Source organism: Talpa occidentalis, unplaced genomic scaffold (genome assembly GCF_014898055.3).
Source record: "Talpa occidentalis isolate TD23 unplaced genomic scaffold, MPIMG_talOcc4v2.1 talOcc4.13, whole genome shotgun sequence".
Lineage (NCBI taxonomy): Eukaryota > Metazoa > Chordata > Mammalia > Eulipotyphla > Talpidae > Talpa > Talpa occidentalis.
Genome location: NW_023601322.1, coordinates 68,488,409 through 68,513,906, shown reverse-complemented (window position 1 = coordinate 68,513,906; position 25,498 = coordinate 68,488,409). Strand labels below are relative to the sequence as shown.

General features: G+C 41.9%; 1 protein-coding gene across 3 annotated transcripts in view; it reads left to right on the top strand.

Moving 5' to 3' along the window:
* Positions 1-255: 255 nt before the first annotated feature.
* UBE2D2 (ubiquitin conjugating enzyme E2 D2) overlaps positions 256-25,498 on the top strand; it is a 52,331-nt gene continuing 27,088 nt past the window's right edge. For 2 of the 3 annotated variants that reach the window (XM_037509175.2, XM_054694336.1), the window contains exon 1: positions 465-889. In XM_037509175.2, the coding sequence (XP_037365072.1) occupies positions 866-889 (24 nt within the window). In that variant the 5' untranslated portion in view covers positions 465-865. Of the gene's footprint in view, positions 890-25,498 lie in introns of all 3 variants that reach the window. The other variant, XM_037509174.1, reaches the window with a different exon arrangement.

Below are 25,498 nucleotides of genomic sequence, written 5' to 3'. Positions count from 1 at the left end.
CTCAGCTTTGCCACCGTGGAGCTGGGTGACCTTGGACAAATCCCTTCCTGCTTCAGGAACGTTGCAAGGGGAATAGCTGCTCCTGCCCGGCCTATCTAGGCGAAGGGGACAATCAAGTGATATGGAAAACATTCACCTTTCAACTTTCATTGATCTTCAGTAACGTGCTCGGAAGGGCCAGGCAAAGGCCGCAGGGGTTGCGGCGTGCGAGCACCCGCGTTCCGCGTCACGGCTCTCGCGAGATTTCCTCCTTCTGCTTCGCGGCGTCATGCTCTCGGCGGCCGTGGCGGCGACGGCGACGGCGCGTAAGATACCACAGGGGCGGCCCGTATCCCTCCGCCGCCGGAGCGGCCCGGCCCTCCCCTCCCTCCCCTGGCCCGCCAATCCCGCGCCTCCCGACCTGCCCCTCGGCCTGGGCCCACCCCGCGCTCCGGCGGCCCCACCCCGGCGGTGCCGCCCGCCCGCCCGCGCGTCCCTCGGTCCACCTGCAGCAGGCGGTCCCTCCGGCTGTCCGACCCAAAGGCGCCGGCCGAGTCCGAGGTCTGAGCTCTTGCTCCCCGGCGGAGGGATTCGCGGAGGCCGAGGAGGCGGTGCGAGCTTAGAAGTGGAGGCTGCTACGGCGGCGGCGGCTCGGGCGGCAGCGCATAAAGGGGCCGCCGCCGGGTGATGCGGTGACCGCTGCGGCAGGCTCAGGAGCCGAGTGGGCCCCGGCCCTCAGTCGGTCCCGCCGGACCCGCGCTCCGAACTCCCCATCTTCTTCGGTCTATCCGCGATCACCGAGGCGGCCTAGCGCCCCCTCGCCCCTTCCCCGTCCCTCCCCTGTCCCCGTCCCCGCCCCGGGGGCCGCCGCCACCCGCCTCCCACGATGGCTCTGAAGAGAATCCACAAGGTAAGGGGCCGACTGTGGGCACGGGCCGCTGGGCGGGCCAGCTGGGTGGGCTGCGGCCTGCACTTCTCGCCGTCGCGTCGGCCGGGCTCACGGCCTCCTCGGACCCGGCAGCCGGCGAAGCCCAGCTGGGCGGCCTTCACACCCCACTCCCAGTGATGGCGCCGGTAGAGGCCACGGCGCGCAGCCCGCGCTTAGGCCCGAGGTGCGCTCGCTCGCTCAGCCTTCCTCCTCGGCGGTCTTTCTAGGCCCCTCGTGGTATGGAGTCCCAGGGCCTCTTCCCGGCCTGGGACGGCTGCGCTTGAGGGCCATTGTCCGGCCAGGCCGGGGGGTGGGGGCTGGGGCGTTGGGCGGCCCGATCCACAGAGGTCGAAAGGGCTCCTTGCCCCATTTCTGTTCCCTCCCGACCCCCACCCCCACCTGCCTGCTACCTCCACCGAACTGCCTGGTCTTGGGGCGCATATCTCTGGCAGAGGAAGGAAGCTGTTTTATCCGATCCACAAGTATTTCTTGAGTTCACTTACCTCTGGGCGGTCGCACACTTCTTTCTGCTCTACTGTCCAAAAACTGTTAGAGTAGGAAGTTCAGAAGGAAAAAAACATGACTATTGAGGGAGGAGGGGAAGTAGGAACAGCGTTTTTATTCCTTAAGATTGCCAAATACTAAGTCTTCGGTTTTGCGGGAATGGACCTATTAGAAAAGCTGGTAAATTGCAAGGTTAGAGGAAGAAACTAGAACATTGAAAACCACTGGAGAAATTACACAAAGTTTTCTTTTACAGTATCTTCACATGGTGGATTTTTATGCTTACATTCGATATGTTCGGAAAGCTTCTGAATTGAGAAATGATTTGCTAATTTTTTCCATTAGAAGGTATTTCCTTGCCCTTTTTAGATGAGAGATTATTCATTTTCTTATATATAAGGAGGATTTCCTGATACTTCATTACAGTGTGAACTTTGCTTAAATTTTAGCCCCCCCCCCATTTCAAACTCTTAGTGTCTCTCACTATCTTAGAAGTAGGGAAAGCACCACTAGTGCCAGTTATTTTTGTTATATGTTTCACTTGGCTACTGGACTGTATTCAACTCTTAGTCTCTTAGTAAGAAGTAGATCCTGAGATTAGGCATCATGAATGATAATGAAGATTCGAGGAGAACCAGTTTTTACCTTTCCTTAAACTCAGTGGCAATGCAGATTGTTAGACGATTTTAATACCTCATCTCAGCAGTTGGTCCTCATTTCTTTCCTGATCAAAGACCTTTAATACAGTGGTTACTGTAAACTGGGTTAGATCCTTACCAACTACATTTCTAACAGTTGATAAAGGGCAGACTTTAGTGTAAATCTTACACTAAAATGAGGCAAATTATTTGTTAGAAGTTGTTTCAACCTTAAGCAAAGATCTCTTAAGGAACCCTTTGAGGGGCAGGAGCACCCTGAGAAGCAAATAATCAAGTAAAAATACTTGTGTATTTAAAGGATTTTTGGAGTTACTGGGTTCCCTTAGAGACTGAGAAGTTATCAATTTGATATTGTACCTGTAGAAGAGAATGTGTTCTTAAATATTTTCAAACGTGAAGAGGAATGAGTATATGTGATAGTTTGCAGATCAAGAACTGTAGCCTTTAATCACTTATAATTGATATGTGCATTATAGAGATTTCTTCAGAGAGAGAAACAGCACTCAAACATTTTGATCTAATATGCTAGCTCCTAGTTGTAGGGTTTTTTAAATTACTACATATTTTCTAGATTTTCCCTAAATTATGCCTTCATAAACATTTTAATAAGAAAAATCAGGTTTAGACAGTGACAGTTTGAACTTTTAAAACTACATGTTAATTTTCCCCCTCTGGTTTATAACCTAGAGCTCTTTTCAGAATGTGACTTAAAAATTATTTTTGTTGTAGTAGTCAGTAAGATTGTGAAAACAAAATGGATTTCCCCCTCCCCCCAACTTTTTCTAGGACACCAATTTTAAGTTGAAATCAGATTTACTAGGTGTGGCTAAGACCATTCCTATTTATCTTCAACCCTAGTAATGTATTACAGTGGAATCCCCAAAATACTTACTGCTCTTAAACCTTCCCAATTATAATTCTCTGAAAAAATAGTTCTACTTAAATGCTCTCTAAACTTTGGTTAATGTGAATTGCTGGGTCCTAATAGAATTTTGCTAAGAACAAATTTTGACATGTATCTTTTTAAATTGAGTTTCTTTGACAGAGTAAAATAGTGTTCTGTGGATTTGACAGTCCTTTAAATGCCGTCTTGTTTTTTTTGTTTGTTTGTTTGTTTGTTTTTTGGAAAATATGTTTGATGGACTTAATTTTCACAAACACATTGAGATCTCTTGACCGATGCTTTATTAATTAGTGTACCAAAGAGGGCCATTGTGAACATCCAGTGTAGTTGTATGTGGTGATGGGGACCCTCTGAAATTGTTTCTGTCTATACCAAATGGTCCCAGCCTGCAGTGTTTTGAGGTTTTCTGCTGACTTTGTAGGTCTTCAGCTTTGATTTTGATGTTTCAAGTGTCTGCCTCTAGCAGCACCACCCCCAACCCTTTTCCAGTTGGTTGCATCTCATCTGCTGTGGGCTGGGAAACAAGATCGCGGAGCTTATTAAAATTATGTCTAAAATAAGATCCAATAGGCTCTGAGTGAAGAAAGGGCTTCATGTGTTCTGTGAACTGTGTGGTCTCTTTAAGCTGATCTTTTTTGTGTGTGTTACTTCCTGTTTTTCTTCTTTACTTTTGTTGTTCAGATGTAGGAAGCTTTTTGGTGCACTTCAGTACATAATGTTGAAATTTAGGGTGAAAGTCTTTATTCTTGGGAATGGTTAAAGACTGAACATCTTGATTTTCTTTTGAGGAGTTTAAGACAAAGTTAGGATACTAGAAACGCTTCTTTGAATAGTAATAATACCTTCTACATTTTAATTGATAATCCTGCTAATTATAATTAATATTTTATATGCAAAATTTTAATATAGGATCATCACTTGATTTGTTTTATTTGTGATAGAGATTTTTGTGACTAACTCCTTTTAAAACTCCTCAAGATAAAATTCTCAGTAAAATAAAGATTTCAGACTCTAATGGCTTTAAAAGACCAGGTGGGTAACCAAAATGAGCAAAGAGAATGGGGGGAACTAGAAATTGCACTTTCTATCAAAAGAGGGCAGCTGCTGCTCAACTCTCTCCAAATGTTGCTGTTGTCAGGATCTGTGAACCCAATTGTTGCCAGATTCCCCCCTCCTTTTTTTTTAAACTAACCCTTAAACCCAAATTTTTGTAGCCAATTCAAATTTTTTAAAAGCGCACCTTATTTTTTGGGAGGCACTAGTTTAATATATGAGTTAAAAATAACAAGATTACAAGATTGAAAAAATAAAAATGACAAGATTGAAGTTAATTTGGTAAATAATCAGCTGTATAAAGATTAAGTCATTTAAACTGTATTTTCAGTCTTTTTAAAATATTTTAGAAGCTTCAAAATACTGCTTTATTCTGTAGATGGACAAGATTAACTAGTTTCTCTTAACCTTCTAATTATGGTTATATGTGAGGTCATAGGGAAAACAATTTGGTAGATTAGGTACATGGATACCATAGTCAAACTTAACATCTTCCTCTTTATTATGATCTGTTTGTGTTCTGAGTCATCTTTTTACAGACTGCTTTCAAAATGTCTCAGACTGGGAGATTACCAAAGGATATTTGTAAGGATAGGAAAGGAGATTTAGCACTGTAACAGTGCTAAATACAAAAACATTATTATAAAATACTGTACTGTATTAGAAGTATATAATGCACATTATATAATCAGAGGTAATGACTGAGGTAATGACTGAATGAATTCCTGTCAAAATGATAAAACAAATTAGCAAATAGTACTGGGAACTTTAATAAATGGTTGGCCGAAGATGACTGAATTTGTTTTATCTTGGAAAGCAGACATATCTTCTTATTCCAAAAAATTAAGCTGCTTGATGTAGATGTCTCTAGGATGATTTTTTTTTTCACTAGAAAAGTATTCTTCACTTTACAAATATTCATCATACTGAGAAACTTTTTTTTTTAAGATTTATTTATTTATTTATACAAGCACTGGGTACAGTCAGAAACGCGGGAGGATGAGAGAATTCACCAGAGCCAGGAGCAGAACAGGCAGACTGACTAAGTACACTGCTGAGGGGAGCAGCGGGCGTGGCCGGAGAGGTCTGTGCGAGAGGTCTGTGCGCCATGTGGGACCCTGGGGGGGGGGGGGCTGGGGGTGAAACCAGCGCTGCAGAGGCTGCAGGCAGCTTTGCAGCCCAGCGCTCAACGGCTGTGCCACTGGGGAGGCCCATACTGAGAAACTTTTTATAGTTTTCCCAAGTTGCTAATTAAATGTAATTTAAACAGCCATCATTGAAGGGTAGTGTAATAAATCTAGGTTTTCTTTAAAGTTTGGCGGTGTGCATTACTGAATTGCTGACTAAGAGGAAGTTTGACAAAGTCCAATTCTGGATATTTTAGTCCAGAGAGAGAGGGCTGCTAAAATACCCTAACCAGTCTGAGGATAGGAATACCTGACTCATGCCTGATGCTGCCAGGAACCTCTGCAGCCTCATCCCAGAAATGCAAGGAGAACACTTGTTTTTTCTGTAGAAATGAAGTTTTGGTGGTTAGATTTTCAGACTAACCTTCAAAATCCTATGAAACTATGCAATTGGAAAATAAAGTACCATTTGTTCTATCTTCAGAGTCAAGTGAGACTTCAAGTAATAGGATCATAAATATCTCAGAGCTATTGTCTAAGAAGACCATATGACTTACAAGGGCTGGATCAAGAGCCTGGATTTCTTGATTGTGTCCAGTGTCTTTTTCTGGCAAGCCATGTGCTGCATATCTGTTTGGTATATAAATCCAGAGGACACATTGTTTTTTCTTTTTGTTCAAACAGTTGGGTATTTAAACTGCTCTAGAGGGCCTCCCTGGTGGTGCAGCGGTTGAGCGCTGGATTGCGAAGCTGCCTGCAGCTCGGGTTCGATCCCCAACTGTTCCCCGGCCACCAGAGGAGGGTCCTGCATGGCGCGCAGACGTCTCCTGCCGCCCGCTGCTCCCCTCAGCAGTGTACTTCGGTCCCTCTGCCTGCTCTGCTCCCCGCTCTGGCTCTGGTGAATTCTCTCACCTTCCTGCGCTTCTGACTGTACCCAGTGCTTGTATAAATAAATACATAAATAAATCTTTAAAAAATAAAAAATAAACTGCTCTAGAACCTGAGGTCTTTTACCAACATCTTTTTTTTATTGTTGGGGTCTATGATGTCCCTTAAAACTTTTGGGTGTCTGTTCTCCACATATCATTCATCAGAGTTAAGTGTGCTTTTTATTTTAAGATTGATTTATTTATACAAGCACTGGGTACAGTCAGAAGTGCAGGAGGGTGAGAGAATTCACCGGAGCCAGAGCAGGGAGCAGAGCAGGCAGAAGGACCGAAGTACATGGCTGAGGGGAGCAGTGGGTGGCCGGAGAGGTCTGTGCGCCATGTGGGACCCTCGCCAGGCGGCCGGGGATCGAACCTGAGCTGCAGAGGCTACGGGCAGCTTTGCAACCCAGCGCTCAACCACTGCGCCACCGGGGAGGCCCAGATGTGCTTTTTAATCTCCAAAAGATTAAGAATCACTCTCCTACCTCCTTAAAACTATTTTTGTTTTGTGTTTTTATTTTAAAGATTTATTTATGCATACAAGATTTATTTATGCATTTATTTATGCATGTAGGCCAGAGGTGCCGGGGGCTTGGCGTGGGGGGTGGTGGGGTGGTGGTGGTGGATGTGAGCGGATTCACCAAAGACAAAGTGGGGAGCAGAACAGGTGGGTTTTACTGAAATACACTTCTGAGGGAAGCAGAGGGCGAGACAGGAGTGGTCTGCTGCACCATGTGGGTTAGGTCCCTGGCTGGGGATCGAACTCATGTTACAGTAGCTGGCAAAAATAGCTTGATGGTGCTGGGCCTGCCTGGTGGCGCAAGGGGTTAAGCACAGCTCTGTGAAGCTATCCGCAGCCTCTGCAGCTCGAGTTTGATCCCATGGAGCTACCCACATGGCGCAGAAGATCTCCTGTCTCGCCTGCTGCTCCCTTCAGTAGTGCATTTCAGTCAGTCTGCCTGTTCTGTTCCTCACTCTGTCTCTGGTGAATCCTCTCACCCCTTCCACCTCTGGCCTGTACCCCTGTTCTTGTATGCATAAATAAATAAATCTTTCAAAAAAAATAGCTTGGTAGTGCTGAGAGTTAACTCTTTGTGCCGCCAGGGAGGCCCTCCTTAAACATTGTTTTAATCTCAGTAGGTGACCCAGTTACCTAGTCTACTAAGAAAATTGAAATATTAAGTATGAATTCTTTGAGCCTTTCGAAAACAGAAACAGAACCCCACAGCTACCATCTTTAGCGTATACTATAGCAGGAATTTCTGAATTTTTTCAGTAGCCCTGTGATAATTCTGATCTTCCCAGATTAGATGAGAGAACAAGGTTGGAGAAGAAAACAAGTTTATATGGTTATGGTAGGAAGCCCAGGATTCAGATGCATGTAGGTGACTCCAGAGTAGTAACTGCTTCAGATTTACGCGTCATCATTCTTCTCCCCTCTTACCTCTGGAGAAGCTATATGCTTTTCTCCTTTGTGCCGAACTAACATATGCTTTCCATCCTATTCATTTTTTTCTGCCAGGTCCTTGTTCTCTAGTAATTGTCCCTGCTTTCCTAGTTCCAGTCTCTTCACTACTAATTTGCCCCAGTATCCAAACTATCCAAGATTTCTCCCATCCTAAAAAAAAAGTTGACCCCTTCCCCAACTGCTGTTAATTTTCTTTCTTTTTAGCCCTCCCATCTTTGACATTTCAGTGCCAAACTTCTTGAAAGAATCCCTGGTGGCCTGGGGGTTGTTTCAGCTCTGTCACCACTGAGGTCTTGAGTTCAATCCCTAGGCAGGGAGCTAGTCCATATATGGCCCAGCAGACCTCCCCTGTCTCACCAGCTGCTCCCCTCAGCAGTGTATTTCAGTAAATCGCCTGTTCTGCTCTGTACTCTGCCTCTCACCCTGCCTCCACCTCTACTACCAAGTATATTAAGCTGAAACACCATTGTCATTCGGTCATACAATAAACACTTTAAGAATAGTATTTTTCTTATATAATAAAGGGGTTCCTCATTAGGTGCTATATTAAATGTTACTGTATATTGATTTCATTACAGTATAATGTGAAAATTTGTTTCAAGAAGGTGCATTGTAACAGGAAAGAACACAAACTCCTGTTTTGTAATATTCATGGAATTAGGCTACCAACAACATTGTTACTGTCTCAGGGATAGGTCATCTAATTTCTAAGAAAAATAGAAGTTATGCTTATTTGAAAATTGATTTTGGGGGGCTTAAGAATTAAATAACTGCTTTTTGTTTAAAACATACTTATTAGTCCATGGGGACACACTAGTATAGTAAAATATTTAATATACAGTAGCTTTAATTAAATAACACTTGCTATATTGAATTATAGCAAGAAGCAGGGTAGACCAGTAGAGTTGAACATATAGTAATGTCCTTGGCTAAATGCTGTTTATATCAAAATACAAATTGACATTATTTGATTTGTGATGTACAAGTTATTTTAGGTAAATTATTACTTTAGATCTGCAGATATATGTAATTATTTCTTAAAAACATTAAAGCTGGGGGCCTCCCCTGGTGGCGCAGCGGTTGAGCACTGGGTTGCGAGGTTGCCCGCAGCCTCTGCAGCGCCAGTTCAATCCCCGGCCACCGGCGAGGGGCCCACCAAAAAAAAACCACAAAAAAACCAAACATTAAAGGTGGATAAGAGAAGGACAAAAAATTTTAGTCATCTTTATATCAGTAACTCATGACAAATATTATTGTGATTGAAATAGTTGTAATAGATCCTCTCACAATCATTTTCCTTTAGTGTTCCTACAGAAAAACTGTTTTCTTTCTTCACCCCTTCCTCCTGAATTCTTTATTCTCTTTTGGAGACCCAATAGAAGTGGCTTCTCTGTGAAGCATGCCCCAGGCATGCTGGCAATGAGGTTCCACTACAGAACTGTTTCTTAGTATGTAGACATGAATGATTATATTCCTTTCTCTAGACAGAGCTCTCCTGGGCAAAGTCCCTATATTATTCATTCTATTCTCCATATCTAATGTATAGTAGGCACTCATTTATTGCCAGCAACATCCAGCAAGTGGTGTGATGGAATAGGGAGAATTTTGGAACAATGTGCCTACTGCGTCATGTTCTAACCCTGTGGTTTTAGACAAGTTACTTCACTGATTTTCTTTACCCACAGCTTCCTTGTCTGTATAGTGGGGATAGTGCCATATACTCCATAAATCTGTGGGGTATGATTAGAAAAATATGGACTATCTGAAAGGTAGTTTTAAGTATTATCACTGTATGAAATGCCCAGCAGTGCAGACCTATGAGATTGGTAGAATTTTGAAATCTTAGGTGTCTTTGTTAAGTATCTGTTTAGTATTTCATTTCATTGCCACTCCAACCAAAAGAAGAAAAAAAAAAAAAAAACCCACAAAACCTGATGTTGTAAAAGTAGTGTCTTGTAATATTTCTAAATGGAAAAAGGCACTGAATTCCACTTTTTTTCTTAAGCAAACTTCAAAATACTGTTATTTAATATGTGATATTTTTGTAGTTCTGGAAGTGAAAACAGTTATCTTTAACATCTTATAGAAAGTGGCTGTACTTTGACCACTTCCACCCCATCACCTGTAGAGCATCACCTGTAGAGGTCTAAGGAGTGATAGTACTTGTTGGCCAACTTCTCAAGGGTTTATATCAGGTAAAATTTTTTATTTATTTTTTAAAGATTTATTTATGCATACAAGAACTGGGATACAGGCCAGAGGTGTGGGGATGAGAGGATTTACCAGAGAGAGTGGGGAACAGAGCAGGAAGATGTACTGAAATGCACTGCTGAGGGGAGCAGCGGGGGAGACAGGAGAGGTCTGCTGTGCCATGTGAGTCAGCTCCCAGGCAAGGGATCGAACTCTTGCTGCAGTGGCTGCGGATTGCTTCATAGTGCTGTGTCTTAACCCTTTGTGCCACCAGGGAGGCCCTGGTAAAAAATTTTAAATCAAAATTCACTTTACAGAAGTAAAAGCGTAGGTTCGTTTCTTGTGATTATGATTAGATTTAAAAAAAAAGATTTATTTATTTATGTATACAAGAGCTGAGTACAGGTGTGGGGGATGAGAGGATTCACCTGAGACAGTGGGGAACAGAACAGGCAGATTGCCTGAAATATACTGCTGAGGGAAGCAGCGGGCAAGACAGGGTGAACTCAGGGATCGAACTTGTGCTGCAGAGACTGCGGATAGCTTCACAGTGCTGTGCTTAACCCCTTGCGCCACCAGGGAAGTCCTACATTTATTCTCTTTACCTTTATAATAGGTAATTTGTTGTTGGGGCCTCCCATGTGGTGCAAGGGGTTAAGCACCGCTCTATGAAGCAATCCGCAGCCTCTGCAGCGCGAGTTCAATCCCCGGCCAGCCAGAGAGCAACCCACATGGCGAAGAGACCTCTGATGTCTCGCCTGCTGTTCCCCTCAGCAGTGTATTTCAGTCAGTTTGCATGTTCTGTTCCCCGCTCTGTCTCTGGTAAATCCTCTCACCCACCCCCCCACCCCCCGCATCTCTGGCCTGTACCCCAGCTCTTGTATTCATAAATAACTCTTTAAAAAAAAGTAATTTGTTGGGAGATGATTTGAGACTATATACTCTCTATATACTAAATATTTGTATTATATTTATCAGTACATTAGTATTCCCAAACTTGGCTGCCAAAAACGTTTATTATCAGTTACTGAAGATGAAGAATCTGAGAATGATTATAGCTAGGTGGTTCTAGCTCGAGTCTTTTTTTGAGGTTGCTGCCAAGCTGTTGCCTAGAATTCTAGTTCTCTGAATGCTAGAGCATCTCATCCCAAGCTTAGTCTGTGATTGTTGGCAGATTTCAATTCCTTTTGAGTTGTTGGACTAAGGGATGAACTCTTTTCCTCCCTGTGTGGGTTTTCATTGACTGAGTGTACTTAAGACATAGCAGCTACCTTCCCTCACATTGATGAGAGATAAACAATAAAAGCCACAATATCTTTTATAACCTAGTCTCAGAAGTGATGTAGCATCACATCTGCCAAATTCTGTTGTTCTCACAGACTACCCCTTGTATCACGTAGGAGAGAGAGCTATACAAGGATGTGAGTACTAGGAGTCAAGGAGCATTGGGAGTCTTCTTGAAGTCTGCTTACCACACTTGGGGCTCACATTGTTTCACTTATTTTAAGTTTGTATTTGTATGTACTAATAATTTCCTGTTTATTCAGGTAGGTTATAATATTTATTTATTTTAATGCTCAAATTGTCCCAGTCTTGTTTTTTTACCCCTTATGAGTCTTTGAATACTTTGTTACACCACAGTATGTTTCTGACTTTACCATTGTCCCCTGCTCTAGCCTTAAAATCATCAATTTTTTAAAGATCCTTTATTCTTTTTATTTATTTATTTATTTATTTATTTATTTATTTATTTATTTATTTATTTATACAAGCACTGGGTACAGTCAGAAGCGCGGGAGGGTGAGAGAATTCGCCAGAGCAGGGAGCAGAGCAGGCAGAAGGACCGAAGTACACTGCTGAGGGGAGCAGCGGGCGGCAGGTGAGGTCTGCGCACCATGTGGGACCCTCCTCCGGTGGCCGGGGAGCAGCCGGGGATCGAACCGTCGCTGCAGAGGCTGCGGGCAGCTTCACAACCCAGCGCTCAACCACTGCGCCACTGGAGAGGCCCCTCCTTTATTCTTTTTAATGGAGAATGGTATCTAGAAACTGAGAACTAGATGCTTTCGTAGTGTAATCAGTGGGTAGGGAACACATATATAAACACATTTCCATGTATGTTTACTATGTTAAAAATTACGAGCTTATACTGGTGCTTCTAATTCTGGTCCAATAGAGTAGGCTTTACCTCATGTTTATTTATTTTGCATAGAAGAACTGGGGTATAGGCCGTGGGTGGGTGGGGGTGAGAGGATTCACCAGAGACAGAGTGGGGAGCAGAACAAGCAGATTTACTGGTATATACTGCTAAGGGGTGCAGCAGATGAGACATGAGAGGTCTGTGTGCCATGTGGGTTAGCTCCCTGGCTGGGGTGGAGTTTAGGCCTTAGTTTTGATAGTGCTGAGACTTAACCACTAGGCCACCAGGGAGGCCCTTTATCTGATATTTCTTACTTTCAGTGTTGTAGATAATCAGCCTACCATTGCTGTGGCCCACCTCATAGATACTCTTTTTGCTCTCCCTTCTCTTGGCGATGCCATTCTTAACTCTTCCTTGACTTGGATATCATGTATTGGGTCATATCTATCTCCCCCATGGATGTACTCACCTCTAAAAAGGAAAAGAGGTGCCTCCCTGGTGGCATAAGGGGTTAAGCACCACACTATGAAGCAATCTGAGGCCTCTGCAGCACAAGTTCGATCCCCAGCCCACCAGGGAGCAACCCACATGGCGAGGCAGATCTCTTCTGTCTCACCTGCTGCTCCCCTCAGCAATGTATTTCAGTCAGTCTGCGTGTTCTGTTCCCCACTCTGTCTCTGGTGAATCCTCTCACCCCCCTTATCTCTGGCCTGTACCCCAGCTCTTGTATGCATACATAAATCAATAAATCTTTAAAAAATAAATAAGAAAAAGAGAAAAATAAAGGACTTATTTTACATAAACATTCAGATAAAAACAATTTTAAATATTAGTAATGTAGACATCACTTAAACAAATGAACTTAAACCCATTGATGTTACCACATAGCACTTTCCTCATTTAGGAACTATGACATTTTATATCTAACTTATTCTTGTTGAGAAAGACCATAATTTTGGGCCTCCCCGGTGGCACAAGGAGTTAAGACGCAACCTATGATGCTAGCTGCAGCCACTGCAGCACGAGTTCAATCCCCTGGCCAGGGAGCTACCCACATGGCGCAGTAGACCTCTCCTGACTCACCCACTGCTCTCCATAGCAGTGTATTTCAGTCAGTCCGCCTCTTCTGTTCCCCACTCTGTCTCTGGTGAATCCTCTCAACTCTCACAACTCTGGCCTGTACCCCAATTCTTGTACATATAAATAAATAAATATAAAAAATTTAGTTGTCTTTTTATTGCTATGAGTGTTCTTTATATATTCTGGGTATTAAATAATCGGATATGTGATTTGCAAAATATTCCTCCTATTTTGTGGGTTGCCTTTTTACTTTCTGCATGGACACACAGAAATTTTTAACTTTGATAAAGTCCAGTTTGCTTTGTCTTTAGTCATTAGTGTTCTGGGTATCATAGCTAAGAAACCATTGCTTAATCCGAGGATATGAAGATTGACATGTTTGCTTCTAAGAGTTTTATAGTTTTAATTTATATTTATGCCTTTCATCTATTTTTTTCCTCAGTTTTTTTTAAAGATTGATTTATGCATACAAGAATTGGGGTGTAAGCCAAGGTGCAGGGGAGTGAGAGGATTCACCAGAGGCAGAATGGGGAGCAGAACGGGCAGATCTACTGAAACACACTGCTGAGGGGAGCAGCGGGCATGGCAGGGGAGATCTGCTGTGCCATGAGGGTTAGCTCCCTGGCTGACTGGTTATCGAATTCATCAAACTGCAGTGGCTGGCAATAGCTTGATTGCACTGTGTCTTTAACACCTGTGCTACCAGGGAGGCCTTTTCCTCAAATTTTTATTGTGAAATACATATGATTTAAAATTTACCTTCTTAACCATTTAAAAATATATATGTTACTAAGTTGTACTGTGCAACCATGACCATCAATCTCAAGAACTCTTTGCCTCTTTCAAAACCAAAAGTGCTGTAGACCTCTCCTGTCTTGCCCGCTGCTCCCCTCAGCAGTGTACTTCAGTCAATCTGCCTGTTCTTCTCCCCACTCTGTCTCTGGTGAATCCTCTCACTCCCCCACCCCCCACACCTCTGGCCTATACCCCAACTCTTGTATGCCTAAATAAATCTTTTTTTTTAAAAAAAAACTAAATATATGTATAGATCACATTTTGCCCATCCATTCATCTGTTGATGGACACAGGTTGTTTCCTGCATTTAGCTGTTGTAAATAATGCTGCAGTTGTCATGAGTACAGATACATTTAGAGACCCTGTTTTCAACTATTTTGGGTATATATCTAGAAGTGAAATTGCTTTTTAATTCTAACAGTGCACAAGGTGTCTGCTTTCTCCACAGCCTTACCAAAACTTGTCTTTTTCAGTTTTTTGTTTTTGTTCTAGTTGTAGCATTCTGATGAATGTGAGATAGTTAATTTTTATGTCTGGTGTGAGGTAGGGGTCCAGGTTTATTTTTTGCATGTGACTAGTTGCCCTAGCACCATTTGTTGAAGGGACTATTCTTTTGTCCACTGAATTGTTTTGACACCTTTGTCAAAACCCTGTTGGCCATAGATGTAGGGGTCTATTTCTCTGCTCTGGGTTGCTGCCTGGTGGGCTGGGGATCCCAGGGATCGAACTCATGCTGCAGCGACCTCAGATCACTTCATAGAGCAGTGCTCAATCCCTTGTGCTACCACGGAGGCCCCTGTTTTCTGCCTATTTGTGCCAGTACCATATTGTCTTAGAAATGGTGGCTCTGTATTAAGTTTTGAAATCGGAAAAGTGTGAGTCTTTCAACTTTGTTCTTCAGCTTGTTTTGGCTCTGTGGGTCCTATGCATTTCTACATGAATTTTATTTTTTTTTTTTTTTAAGATTATTTATTTATTTATTTATACAAGATTGATTGATTGATTTATACAAGCACTGGGTACAGTCAGAAGCACGGGAGGGTGAGAGAATTCACCAGAGCCAGAGCGGGGAGCAGAGCAGGCAGAAGGACCGAAGTACACTGCTGAGGGGAGCAGCGGGCGGCAGGAGAGGTCTGCGCGCCATGTGGGACCCTCCTCCGGTGGCCGGGGAGCAGCCGGGGATCGAACCGGCACTGCAGAGGCTGCGGGCAGCTTCGCAACCCAGCGCTCAACTGCTGCGCCACCGGGGAGGCCCCTCTACATGAATTTTAGGATCAACTTGTCATTTACGTGAAAAAAGCAGGTGGAATTTTGGTGGAGTTGCATTGAATCTGCAGATCAGATTGGGGAGTGTCAGGGCTACTCATTTTCTGTTTTTCATCTACTTATGAAAGACTCATTTTCAGAATGTTTGTTTTAAGAATATTACTTTTTTCCCATAGAAAAATTAACTTCTCTTACCTTTAAGCCTGTTCCATGATAGGTTTTTTTTTTTCTTACTTTTTCTGTCCCTGCGTCATTTATTTCTGCTGCTCCTTTTTTTCTCCACATAGTTCTGTTCTTTATTTTTCATGTTGAAGATGAATCATTAGATGACTGATTACTTCATTGTCGGTTGTATGTACTTATTTAAGAGTAGAGCACTAAAATGCTGATTGAATGGTATGAATATTTGGAGGTGAGGTTTGGCAACTGTGGAATTTAATTTAAGTTTTGCTGACTGAGCTGTTTCTCTGGAGTAGCCACTCATGTCAGTAAATTGTATAGTTCTTTGTTGTATGCTAGTCAGGTTTTCCTAAGAAGGACCTTTTAATCTCCCTGGAGTACAGACTAGGCTTCCAGGACCTTCAGGAACAAAGTATAGATGTAAATGTTCACTTAACCTTCTTATTTAGAGTAACCCTCTAACCTATTGCTTGAGTGGGAAGGGTATTCACTGGAGAAGTCTATAGAGTCAGAAGTGATCTAGAAGTCACTTTAAACTTTGTTTCCCTATGAATATATTTGTTTCCAGGTATTTGTTTCTACATATCCCTACATCAACACCCCCATAAACGTCTTTTGGTACACATAGGTGAGTTTCCCTTTGTAGTCAGAAGAATTGTTTGATTATAGATTTTTGTGAAGTATTGCCACATTGTCTTTCAACATTTTCAGACTCCCAACTATAGGAGAATTTCTAGTTAATTTTTTTAAATGTCTTGTTAGGAATTTAACACTATAGAAAAATGCCTAAAATGACCATCTGATAAACTATGATGAAATTTTCAAACACTAGGCATTCTGTAAGAAATTACCAGGCTGGGCTCAACCGTGGTGGTTGAGCCACTGAGTTGTGAAGCTGCCCACAGCCTCTACAGTGTCAGTTCGATTCCCGGCTGCCAGGAGAGGGCACGCAGACCTCTCCTGCCACGCTCAACTGCTCCCCTCAGCAGTGTAAAAAGAAAAAAAAAAATTCCTGGGTCTCCCTGGTGGTGCAAGGGGTTAAGCACCGCACTGTGAAGAAATCCACAGCCTCTGCAGCACAAGTTCGATCCGTGGCCAGGGAGCTACCCACATGGCACAGCAGACCTCTCCTGACTTGCCTGCTGCTCCCTTCAGCAGTTTGTTTCAGTCAGTCTGTCTGTTCTGTTCCCCTCTCTGTCTCTGGTGAATCCTCTCACCCTCCACACCTCTGGCCTGTATCCCAATTCTTGTATGCATAAATAAATAAATCTTTAAAAATAAATAAAATGGTTGTCTTTTGAATGTCAGTTTTTATTGATATACCATTCTTTTACATAACTATACATATAATTTAGGAGTACACCTTTCCATCTCAAGAAGTGGACATGATTCACTCATCTACCACCAAAACACTCATGACATTATGCTATCATGTAACCTACTCTATCTTCTTCCTCCCCTCTTATACCACCATATTTTTCAGATTCTAAATAAGAGTATTTTTGTTATATTTTGTCAGTTTTCTTTAGATTAGTCAAACTATTAATATCTTTCACTGTCTTGACTTATTTCACTTAACATAAGCATCTCAAGTTACATCCATATTGTAACAAAAGGCATAATTTTATCTTTTAGCTGGAGTTGTATTCAAATCATTGAGTATATATATCACTTTTTTTTCCCCCATGGAGAGGTGTGTTGGTGAGAGGATTCACCAGACAGGGAGTGGGGAGCACAACAGGAGGATTTACTGAAATACCCTGGATCTCTTAGAGCTCTGAGAGAGCATAAGAAGGAAAACTGTCAAACCTCTTAAACCTTACACATGTAACTGATAGTGTCATTTGCTAGGTTTGTTTGTTTGTTTGTTCTTAATTAAATAAGATATAAGGCCAGCCTGGATTCAAGGGGAAGGAAAATAGATTAATTCTTGACAATAAGCTTGCATATTCTTACAGCAGATAGGGGAAGAAATTGTTGGTGGTCATCTTTGGAGGTTACTATAGGGGCAATTGTAGTAATTGTCTTTTTTTCCCTCAAAGATTTATTTATGCATACAAGACCTAGGGTACAGGCCAGAGGTGCAGGGGGTGAGAGAATTCTCCAGAGACAGAGTGGGGAGCAGAACAGGCAGACCGAAATACACTGCTGAGGGGAGCAGCCGGTGGCAGGAGAGGTCTGCACGCCATGTGGGACCCTTGCCCGGTGGCCGGGGATCGAACAGGTCCTGCAGAGGCTGCGGGCAGCTTCGCAACCCAGCGCTCAACCGCTGCGCCACCGGGGAGGCCCCTCTGCTTTCTTCTTAATATCAAGAAGTGTAAAATGTTTTTAAAATAGGTAATAAAATACACCTTGGTACCAGGCTTTTCCTCAGCATAAATATGAATTTGAATTTTCTGTATGACCCTCCCTTAACCCTTATTGCATTTTTTTTTTTTTATTTTACAGAGGCATGTTTATTTATTTATTTATTTGTTTGTTTGTTTTGTTTACACATGCACTGGGTACAGCCAGAAGCACGGGAGGGTGAGAGAATTCACCAGAGCCAGAGCGGGGAGCAGAGCAGTCAGAAGGACCGGAGTGCACTGCTGAGGGGAGCAGCGGGCGGCAGGAGAGGTCTGCGCGCCATGTGGGACCCTCCTCTGGTGGCCGGGGAGCAGCCGGGGATCGAACCAGCGCCGTAGAGGCCGCGGGCAGGTTCGCAACCCAGCGCTCAACCGCTGCGCCACTGGGGAGGCCCCCTTATTGCATTTAAATGGAAATCCCTTTAGAGTGTGGCTTTCATCATAAAAACCAAACTATTAATTTTTCTTATTGTCGTAGTTCTGTAATGTCTTCCCCCAAGACAGTAGCAAATATTTCTGTTATTGTGTAGAAGATACTTGATTAGATGGCATCACAAGTGATTTCATTGTGAACAATGAGCTCCTATCTCTAAGTTTACATAAAATATAATTTTTTTTAGATTTATTTATTTATTTATACAAGCACTGGATACAGTTAGAAGCGCGGGAGGGTGAGAGAATTCACCAGAGCCAGAGCGGGGAGCAGAGCAGGCAGAAGGGCCGAAGTACACTGCTGAGGGGAGCAGTGGGCCGCAGGAGAGGTCTGGGCGCCATGCGGGACCCTCCTCCGGTGGCCGGGGAGCAGCTGGGGATCGAACCGGCGCTGCAGAGGCTGCGGGCAGCTTCGCAACTCAGCGCTCAACCGCTGTGCCACTGGGGAGGCCCCATAAAATATAATTTTGAAAAGACATTTCTTTAGATGTACCTTTTCACACTTTTCCACACTTTTGTTAATACTGTCTGGTCTCCAGTTTTGGAGGTTGAACTGTTCCAGGAAACAGAAAAATTGTCTTCCATCAGCTAATGTTTTGTGTCATTTTTATAAAATAGAATCTCCAACTTGAGACTGGGTTCTGACTTTTTAAGAAAAACTTGAATTGTATTTTTTGTGCTTTACTTCCTCATGAGACAGCTTTGCAAATAGGTAGCCAATCATCTCAGACAGTAAATTTTAACAGATTGCTTTGCTATTGGTGTACCTTACCTAGCTTACATCGTAGAGACTGTCATTCTATAGTAAGACTGATTTGACTGGGCAGAATAATCATTTTGAACTCTCTAAGTTAGTGTTGGGGAACTTGTAAAAGAGAAACTGATAGAGTGAAGAATGAAGTTCATGAGAACCATTACTTTTAAGTTTCAAGGATTTACAGTTTGTATTTTAGAACACCAGAATTCCAAAACAACCATATGTTGCTTACTGAAAATATTACATGTGGGCTTTTGGGGGGATGGGAGCATAGTTTTTACAGGATGTAATGGAAATGGGATGTCATTTTTACTTCTTTGAGGTTCCCGTTATCCTCCCATTCTAAGTAGCATATATATACTAAGATGATGATACTATTCCATCACCCTCCCCGTTTCTCAATATGGAACTATAACACATAGTGACTAGGGTTACAGAAGAGTATGGCAGTGACCCTTGACAAAGTTCACACATGTTTCGTTTGCTATGTAGTTGTAGATAGGCTGAGGTAGAATCATCTGAGTTTGAAGATCCTGGTTGTCCAAGGTGAAGGGACTTTTTTTCCTAACAGTTCAGTCTTTTCTTTGGAGATTAGTGAATGGTAGAATCTTTTGGCATAGATTGTCTACCATCTGTCTTATTAGCACACAGACTCTTTATATGTACCTGGCTATGTGTTGTCCTCATTTTGAACATAAAAGTGTTAAAGAGCATTGACCACTGCCTCAGCAACAGAAAGGAGAATTTTAGATCTTAACAGATACTCTGAAATCTAATCTGCCCTGAAAATTTAGCTACTATTGCTCATTAGCTCCAAGAGTTATTAGCAAGAAATAGCTTTTTGTCCCTTTTGCTTTGATAACACTGTATTTCCCTAACATTTTTGTCCCTCTACTTCATACAGAGGCAGTCTTCTAGAATAGTTGTGATTTTCCTATCCCAACTTTGTTATTTATTCAGTCATTTTCTGCTTTGGCTCCAATTGAAAAAATTCTCAACTTGTGTTTTGTTGGCTATCTGATCCAGTGGTAGCAGTATCAGAGAATATAATTAATTGTCTTTCCAAGTACCTTCTTTGAATTGAAGATGCCATCCATCAATTGAAAGATGTACCATTATTGTATGTACTACTAAAAAAGAAAATATACTTCCAGTTAACATAAGGCCATTGATTATAATATCTAGTTTGATTTCATGTATATTAAGAAAAAGTGTCTTGCTATCGATGAGAGGTGGTGTTATCTTTTTTTAGTTACTTAGATTTTCTGTGTGTAATTATTTTTTTTAATAAAATGAATCTTTAAAAAGAAGGTTTATTTTTTATTTATGCATACAAGAACTGGGATGTAGGCCAGAGGTGCAGGGGTGAGGGTGTGTATGTGAGAGGATTGACCAGAGACAGAATTGGGGGCAGAACAGGTGGATCTACTGAAACACATTGCTGAAGGGAGCAGTGGGCAAAACAGAAGAGGTCTGCTTTGCCATGTGGGTCAGCTCCCTGGCCAGGAATGGAACTCATGCCACAGAGGCTGGCAGTAGCTTGATAGCACTAAGACTTTAACCCCTGCGCCACCAGGGAGGCCCTGTCCAAATTGTTTTTAAAAGATTATTTATGCATACAAGAGCTGGGGTACAGGCCAGAGATGCGGGGGTGACAGGATTCACCAGAGACAGAGCGGGGAACATAACAGGCAGACTGACTGAAATACACTGCTGAGGGGAGCAGCAGGTGAGACAGGAGAGGTCTGCTGTGCACCATGTGGGCTGCTCCCTGGCAGGGCTGGAATTGAGCTTGTGCTGCGGAGGCTGCAGATTGCTTTATAGTTCGGCAATTAACCCCTTGCGCCACCAGGAAGGACCCCGTCCAAATTTTTTTTTTTTTATTTGTTTGTTTGTTTTGTTCATACATGCACTGGGTACAGTCAGAAGCGCGGGAGGGCGAGAGAATTCACCAGAGTAGGGAGCAGAGCAGGCAGAAGGACCGAAGTACACTGCTGAGGGGAGCAGCGGGCAGCAGGAGAGGTCTGCGCGCCATGTGGGACCCTCCTCCAGTGGCCGGGGAGCAGCCGGGGATTGTACCGGCGTCGCAGAGGCTGCGGGCAGCTTCGCAACCCAGCGCTCAACCGCTGCGCCACCGGGGAGGCCCCCTGTCCAAATTTTTTAATGCAAGTATTGAATATGGCCCTACTGTGTGTAATTCTGACTATCTGTTGTTCAACAGAAATTTATTGGGCACTTCCATGGGCTGTGCATTATGCCAAAAATTGAAGTTAGACCTGTATTTGTCACTGGATTGAGACACATAGTCACAAAGACAACGTTTAAGTGAATCCTACATATGCTTGGAGATAGGGAAGCACAGAAATATTACAGGCACACTTGGACTGGTTGAAATAAGAAAGCTAATGAATTAAGAAAGTTTTGAAATGAGTTAATAGTTCAGATGGTTAAAGGCCTAGGAGGGCCTCCCTGATGGCACAAGTGGTTAAGCATCTCACTATGAAGCAGAGGCAGCATGAGTTCCATCTCTGGCTGGCCACATGGTGAAGCAGACCTCTCCTCGCCCACTGCTCCCCTCAACAGTGTATTTCAGTAGATCTGCCTGTTCTGCTCCCCAGTCTGTCTCTGGTGAATCCTCTCACGCCCCCCCACCCCCCGCCTCATCTCTGGCCTGTACCCCAGCTCCTGTATGCATAAATAAATAAATCTTTAAAAAAAAAAAAAAGCCTAGGAAACAATCTTAATCTTCAGTAAAGATACAATAAAATAGCAATAAATAACAAAATAATAAAGATGTTAATAAAATATCAATAGCTTTTAATTATAGCAGAATATTTCCATGTAAGTGGGTGCTGCCCAAGTGCTCAAAGAAAGAAACTCCTTTTTCTCTGGTGTTGTTTTTCAGTCTTACCCAAAATAAGTTCTATAATTAAATCTTAATATATTCTCTGCCACTATAAACCAACTTTCTATTTCCTCAAACAGTTTGAGGGAAGTTGTTCATGTGTGTTTCTCCCATTTGCAAGATTTGAGCACCCATTTTGCTTGGGACTGTGCTGGGCATTCATCCACTCATTTAGAAAATTGAGTGACTCTTGCGTTCCAGTCTCTGGGAAATGCAGTGAAGAATATGGTATGATATACCTTGTCTCTCACTCCATGAACTTATAATTAAGCATTCAAAGAATAAAGATAACCACATACAGAAGTTAACTTTGATAGTTGTGGATACAAAAAAATTGAACATGAAATATGACTATACTACATATACTAGATTTGTATAGTAAAATCAATTAATAATATAGTTGCTTGAAGAAAGGAGGGGATGGCCTAGGAAATAAAAAAAAAGGTTAGAACTGTTGAGTGTTGCTGTGTTTTAAAGCCATAACTCCTCTTGTGAAGACAAAAGTAAACTGAAATCTAGCTTTACAAAAATTATTTAACATCAGGTTTATAATTGTGTTGATTACGTGCAATAACAGATTTTCAAAATGGTTTTTCCTTTGTGGTAAATATCTGCATGCCAAGCAAATTGAATGCCTTTATAGCTCAGTTGTAATTTATTTTATAAAAAATAAATTTCAGTTCACTAAATTAAATTTAAAACTTATTTTTCCACTTATCAATTTCCTGTTTCAGTCCTCTGCCCCTTTATTAAAGTTAACCTGGTTGTGTAATTCACCTGATTAAGGTGAGATGGATGAGTCTAAAGAAATAATTTTCTTAATATAATTCTTAGAATTCCTTGTTTTACCTTAGGGCAATGAGGATCTCCCTTTGTTACGTAAAATTTCTTTTTAAAAGATTTATTTATTTATTTATTTATACAAGCACTGGGTACAGTCAGAAGCCGGAGACGGTGAGGGAATTCACCGAGCCAGAGCAGGGAGCAGAACAGGCAGACTGACGAAGTACACTGCTGAGGGGAGCAGTGGGCGCGGCAGGAGTGGTTTGCGCACCATGTGGGACCCTCGCCGGCAGTCGGGGATCGAACCAGCGCTGCAGAGGCTGCAGGCAGCTTTGCAACCCAGCGCTCAACCGCTGCGCCACCAGGGAGGCCCATGTTACATAAAATTTTAAATCACATTTACTTTGTAAATGTAAGCATAAAACAGTATAAGCTTGCAGTATTTCTCTAAATCTTTTTATTCTCTAAATCTTGTAGTACAACAGGTTATATTATAAAAGTGATACTTTGCTATATTGTCATGTCATTATTTCCCTTTTTAGGACCTCCCTGGTGGCCTAGGGGTGGCCTGGTGGTCTCAGGGCTCCCCAGCCAGGGAACTAATCCCATCATATGGCTCAGCAAATCTCTCCTGTCTCGCCTGCAGCCGCCCCTTAGCCCAGCATTTCAGTAAATCTGCCTGTTCTGCTCCCACTCTGACTGTGGTGAACCCTTCACATACACCCCCCTTACCCACACCTCTGGCCTACACCCCAGTACTTCATCAAAAAAAAAATTTCCCTTTTTCAAAGAATGTGCTTCATGAAAGAAATTGTTCCCTTTTTACATAGAACAACTTTTTGAAAGCCAGAAAAATGCATCAGCTATGTATTTCATCACTGCTAGAAACTACCAGCATTGCCACGTAACTCAACTTTGTAGGATTTCCTAATTTGGCAGAGGTAACTTTAAGTCCCTGCTTCTGAAAATGAATAGAAACAAGTAACCTGCCTTGTATTAAACATGTAATCTGTTGTATTAAACAATTTAAAAACTAATACACTAGCTTTCTTTCAACATTCTCTTAGTACATTCTGAACACACTGTTAATGTACTTAGTGCCACTGTACTTGTACTTAGTGCCACTGTACTTATACTTAAAAATAGATAAGATGAGGGCCTCCCTGGTGGCGCAAGGGGTTAAGACACAACCTATGAAGCTATCCGCAGCCTCTGCAGCACAAGTTCTATCCCCTGGCCGGCCAGGGAGCAACCCACGTGGCGCAGCAGACCTCTCCTGACTCACTTGCTGCTCCCCTCAGCAGTGTATTTCAGTTGGTCTGCCTGTTTTGTTCCCCACTCTGTCTCTGGTGAATCCTCTCACCCCCCACATCTCTGGCCTGTACCCCAATTCTTGTATGCATAAATAAATAAATCTTTAAAAAATAGATAAGATGGGAAATTTTATATGTATTTATTTTTAAAAATTGAAAAACCTGAGTATAGTCTAAATGAGGGAGACAAGATGTAGGAGGTAACTGTTGGAGAGCTTTAGCTATATTGTATCGATTTTTGCCATGCTTGAAAGGTTTTTATTCATAAAACTAACATTTCTTTGTCTAAGATTAAAATTGTTACTCTTGGTTCCTACAGATTTATTTCTGACATTCCTGCAGACATTTGAAATTTTGTGGTTGGGTAAGGGGGTATAGGAAGAATGAGTCAGGGAGAGAGCAAAGTTGGTTTTATGGCCAGGCAGTGTATTTTTCTTTGATCTAGGACTTCTTTAGAACCGTAGATATTCTTACAAAGGTTTGAATTATAACATTTCCTGAACTTGTTTCACCCCTAAACCTGTTAACCAGATCTGGCTGTGTAAATTTGTTATAGTTTAACTTCCTTGTTTTATAGAGGTGAAGACTGGTCTGGAGAAGTTGAATGACTTGCATAAAGTACCTACGAGCAGAATAATGAGAATATCTAATAAGATTATTAAAAGATTTAGAAAACCTGAATTCTCCCTATTACCCCTAATCTGATATCAGCAAAATAAAGCCTTTGTAATTTTTGTGGAAACTTTTCACTAACATACTTAACTCTTTAGTTTTCAGTATTTGCAGCATGAAAATCTCCACATACATTTTTTGTCAAATAAGTAATTGAAGTGAAGGCCATCTAGAGTTTTTTTTTATAAACTCAGAAAATTTTCTTTTTAATAATTGAAGCATCTCAGTTTAATAAATAGCAAATAAGTTGTATGGAACACTAACTATGGAATTGATAGGAAAATTATAATTTAAAATAGGTGTGCCCTTAAACACTAACACATTTTGTGGTGCTACCAAAGAAACAAATGTTAGATTTCTGTAGTAGATGATGATGAATAAAAGTTTTATTTAACATTTAATGGTTGTTGGCAAGAAATATGTTGCTGAATTTAGGCCTGAAGGATTTTCAAATGGTGATGAATGAAGGAAGGTTTAGATTGGGAACTTGTCATGTTATTCTCCATGGAGGTTAGGGAAGCATGTTTTAGGGATAATTTTCCCTTCCATAGGCAGTGAATCAAGTGTGTAAATTCCAGTGTCCTTGTATTAAAGAGATAATTTAAAATCCCATACATAATAAAAAAAATTACGGTTTTAAAGAGTAGCAGAAATTTGGTACTTTTTACTTAAATGAAAAAAGTGTTTGCCTAGAAAATCTTTTGTGTGTAAAAGTATTTGCTGAAACATTATAAGTGAAAAATAGATGTGACCACCAACTAACAAAATGAACCTATGTGGTTTAGAAATAGTCTTACCAAAATAACCAGCAATAAAAAGGAATAAACTCTATTTTCTAGTGTATCTTTTATAGAAAAACATGTCAATATGTTGAGAAGAAAGCATAGTATAGAAGAATACATGTCAGTAACAGGTTTAAATAAAAATTTAAAAACATGATAACAAAGCTACATTGTTTATGGATATATAGCCAAGTATTAAAAGGCAAGGGAATGACAGGCACTAAGTTTATAGTAGTTGTTTTCGGGGGGAGAATATGCAGGGGACTTAATAAAAGTTCTAGTGTTAAGCTTGGGCAAAGCTGTATGGTAT